Below are 3847 nucleotides of genomic sequence, written 5' to 3'. Positions count from 1 at the left end.
CGGCGCGCCGGCGCATGTCGGGCGGGCGACCAATGACGGCCCTGGCGGCACCGAGCAAACACAGCCTAGCAAACTGGCGACAGCCATCGTTTGCCACCCCGTTTCGTGCAACGTTGCGGCCAACGAACTGGAGTGATGACGGTGGGCTGGGCTGCGACTTCAACGTCCAAATCCATGAGCCTGGATGGATCCAGGAGCGCGCGACTCCGGCGTCGCAAACCCCCATCCCGTTGGACCGCGCCAGCCTATTTAACTTGAGGTGCTGTAGCAAGCGAGCAGCAGACAGAAGTACCTTTTGAAACTTGTCGTGTTAACAACAACGTTGGCAGGCCCAACTGAGAGCACACCAAAAATATTCTCTACTCAAAAGGTGCAGGCACAGCTGCTGATGGATGCTCGACCCACGCACACACCAACGGGGCCAGTGCCAGCTGCATCTGCGACCACGCTCACACCCCATTGGGATATGTTGCACCGGCACGCATCAACACCCGCTCAGCACGAAAGCTACAATTCATCAGGAGGCCCGCTCATCAATCGCGCGGCGCGATCCGGTCCATCCAGGCCCTCACGACACCCACCGCCCCCGCTGCGCACGCGTGCGTCAGCCGCGGGTACTCCATCCCCAGGAACCGCCGGCACGCAACCGCCTCCTTCGTTGCCGCCTTCACGCCGCCGCACACCGCGTCGAAGCGCTCGGGCGGCAGGCGCAGCGCCTCGGCTGCGCGCAGCGCCCCTCTGAACGCTGAATTTGCGGCGTCCTGTAGCGCAGCCTCGGCTGCCACGGTCACCTCAGCAGTGGACCCCGGGGAGGGCGCCGCGGGCAGGGGCACCTCAGCTAGACACAGGCCGACCAGGGCCGCAGCATCTGCTGCCTCGCCCTGCGCCCCCGCCACAACCGCATCCGGCTGCGCCTGCGCCCGCGCCGTCGTCGCCACGCCTGCTTGTTTGGCCGGTCCCGGACCCAGCGTCGTGGTCGGCCGCACATGGACGGATGGCGGCATGCCCATCGGCGTGGCTGCCCCCGCCGCCTCCTCATCCGTCACAAGGGGCCCAGGAAACTTCGCTGCAGCGGCTCTGCGTACGGGGGCCCCGCCCGCCGACGGCCGCGGTGACACCGGTTCTGTAGGCGGGAGCCTGGCCCCCTGCGTCACCTGGTGACGCGGCTCCGCCGTCGGCCCTGGCGTCGCCGCGGCCGTTGCCAGGCGCGCCTGCTTTGCAGCTGGTTCAGCGTTTGCGGCAGCCCTACAGATGGCGCCGCGGCGCGGATCCAGAGCGGCAGCTTGGTTGTGCGCCTGGCGGTGCTTGTGCTGCTTGGGCTGCTGCCGCTGCTGCCCCTGTTGCCCCAGCTTACGTTGCCGCTGCCGCTGCTGCTGCCGCGGCTGCTGCTGCCGCTGCTGCTGCTGCTGCTGCCGCGGCTGCTGCAGCGTCTGCTGCTGCTGCTGCTGCTGCTGCTGCTGCTGCTGCTGCTGCTGCTGCTGCTGCTGCTGCTGCTGCTGCTGGCCGCCGCCAGTGAGGATGAGGTCGAGCGCGTTGCGGCCGGCCGCGCGCCGGATGGCAGTCAGGCGCCAGCCCTCCAGCTCCCGCAGCGTGCGCACGCCCTTCCCAAAGCCAAATCCACGGTTGATGGTGCTGTCAAACCTCTCCCCCCAGGGCCGCCCGTCCACCTCCAGCTGCAGGCTGACGTTGAGCGGGAGGGGCACGCCTGGGAACCAGCTGCGCAGCAGAGGCTCCGGCATGTGCAAGGGCTTCAACCCGCGGCTCCTGTCCACGCCAAATCCGAGGGTCTGCGCCTACAGATGCGGCGGCGGCGTGGATGCGGGGACGCGCGGGGTTGCCACGCACATGGCAGCGACACGGTTACCTGGGCCGCGCCGGCGCGTGGGCGCCTGGGGGGCGTCCACGCCGGCCGGAACAGGTGGCAGGCCGCTGCCCTCGCACAAGTGTGGCTGCCTCGGTGGGCCCGAATCATTGGCTGCCACCCCTCATGTATGTGCAGCGGCCGGCCCGCTCACCTTGGGAAGCGTGAAGAGGGCGCCCTCGCAGTCGCCACGCTTGCTGACATCATCGCCTCCGTCAGCGCTGCCCTCCTCCTCCCCCTCCTCGTCCTCCTCGTCCTCCTCCTGCCCCTCCTCCTCCTTCTCCCAATCGTCCTCCAAACCATTCTGCCGGCCGTCCTCGCCCCTGCTCCCCTTCTCATCCGACACCGGTTCCTCCGCCCCCTCCTCCGGGGCCCCCTCGCCACCCTGCTGCCCGTCGCCCTGTTTAATTATCACATCAATTGCCGCGGGCCCCGCTGCGCGCCGGAAGCCGGCGATCCGCCACCCCACAAGCCCCCGCAGCCCGGCCAGCCGCGCCGACACTTTGGGCCCCTTAGTTATGTAGCTGTTTATCGGCGGCCCCAAGGACAGCCCTTCCACTATGGGCTTCAGGCTGATGGCGAGGCGCCGCGGCGGGCCCTTGGCCCCGCCTTGCTGCTCTCGAGGGTAGAGAGCAGTCACCAGGGCCCGAGGCAGCCCAATGCCACGAACGCTTTTTGAGGGCCTGCCGTCCGCATAAGAGATGAACCTGATACGCTGCGACTGGGTGTTTGCAGCAGAGGCAAGGGTGGGTGCGCAGGCGGCGAGGCGTGAGGCAGCGGGGTCGGGAGGCGAGAGGCGGGAGGCGGGGCGTGCGCGGGGGACGTGTCATGGGCGTCGATGCGGGCGGCTGTTTGTACTTTGCCAACATCAAATCAGGGTCGTGCTGCCAAAGACTTGCGTGGTGCGCTGCCCTCACTGAAAGCGGCAGGCAGCGTCGGTGGGCCAAGAGCAGCGGGCCGCCGCCGCCAGCCCCGGCTCACCGAAGCCCAAAAGGTGCCCACGGGGGCGCCACAGGCGTCGGCGTCGGCGTCGGCGCTGGCCTCTGCCGCACTGGCGTCCGGCTGCCGCCAAACTTGCGGCAGCGCCCTACCCTCTGGCCGCTCCTGGGCTGGCCCTTCTGCGGACTGCTCACTGCTGCTGCGCAAGGCGCCGCCCGGAACCTCCCCTGCCGCGCCCTGGCCCCTCTCAGCGCAGGCCGTAGGCGCCGACGCGTGCGGTGTCACGGTCGGGGCCTCGGCTGTGGGAGCTGCCGGCAGTACATGCAGCGGCGAGCTGCGGGATGGCTGCTCGTGCTGGCAAACGGCTGGCTTGCTGCCGCTGGTGCCCGACTGGAGGCGTGTGCGCTTCGAGCCTCGTTCAGTCTCGCCCTCTGCCGCGACGCCGCCGCTGCAGCCCGCTTCATCGGGAGGCAAATCGTTCCATATTTCTTCGAGTGCCGAGGAGGGCACCAGCGCCAGCTTACCGCGCATGCTGGATCCTGGGTGTGTGCGTGCCGCGCAATCAGAAGTTCGCTACCGTCCGAAATCAAGACCTGATGACGGCTGCGCGATATTGAAAATCTTCAGATCCGTGCCGTGTTCTTCGCACAGCATACGCACTCGAGGTTATCGATGGTAGGTCAGTTGTCATCAGATCCTGGGCGTCTCGTGATGCAAACGGTAATCAAATCATATTTCTGCATCCATCAATTTGCGTCTGTAAGCATCGTCTCTGCACGCCAGCCACCGCGTCGAGCTCGCCAGTTGTTATCAGTAGACCAAAGCAGACCGCGCTGGTCAGGGCGTGATGCCCAGGGCGAGCGCACGGTATGCACTTGTATGCCGTCCCTGATTTTGGCAGCAGCCAAGCGGCCTGTTGAACATATTGATAGCGCAAGCAAGGCGATGTTCGGCCGGCAATCATTGCAGCACCTCGCCCAGCACAGCACACGCCGCTTGGCCCGAGACCCGCCAATACTCTTGCTTTCGTCAGTTGCGCAGCAGGCA

At 67.3% G+C, this 3847-nt stretch overlaps 1 protein-coding gene across 1 annotated transcript; it reads right to left on the bottom strand.

Annotated features, from left to right (window-relative positions):
* Positions 1-533: 533 nt before the first annotated feature.
* Positions 534-3331, bottom strand: MNEG_7353 (hypothetical protein; the record flags this gene model as incomplete). Its single annotated transcript, XM_014044177.1, has 4 exons — positions 534-940; positions 1355-1793; positions 2016-2296; positions 3325-3331. 4 exons carry the CDS (start codon positions 3329-3331, stop codon positions 534-536), a joined length of 1134 nt encoding a protein of 377 aa, XP_013899631.1.
* Between the last annotated feature and the right edge of the window lie 516 nt (positions 3332-3847).

This window comes from Monoraphidium neglectum (assembly GCF_000611645.1).
Source record: "Monoraphidium neglectum strain SAG 48.87 unplaced genomic scaffold scaffold01292, whole genome shotgun sequence".
Lineage (NCBI taxonomy): Eukaryota > Viridiplantae > Chlorophyta > Chlorophyceae > Sphaeropleales > Selenastraceae > Monoraphidium > Monoraphidium neglectum.
Note: the sequence above shows the minus strand (reverse complement) of the source record. Positions and strands in the feature narration are given on the sequence as shown.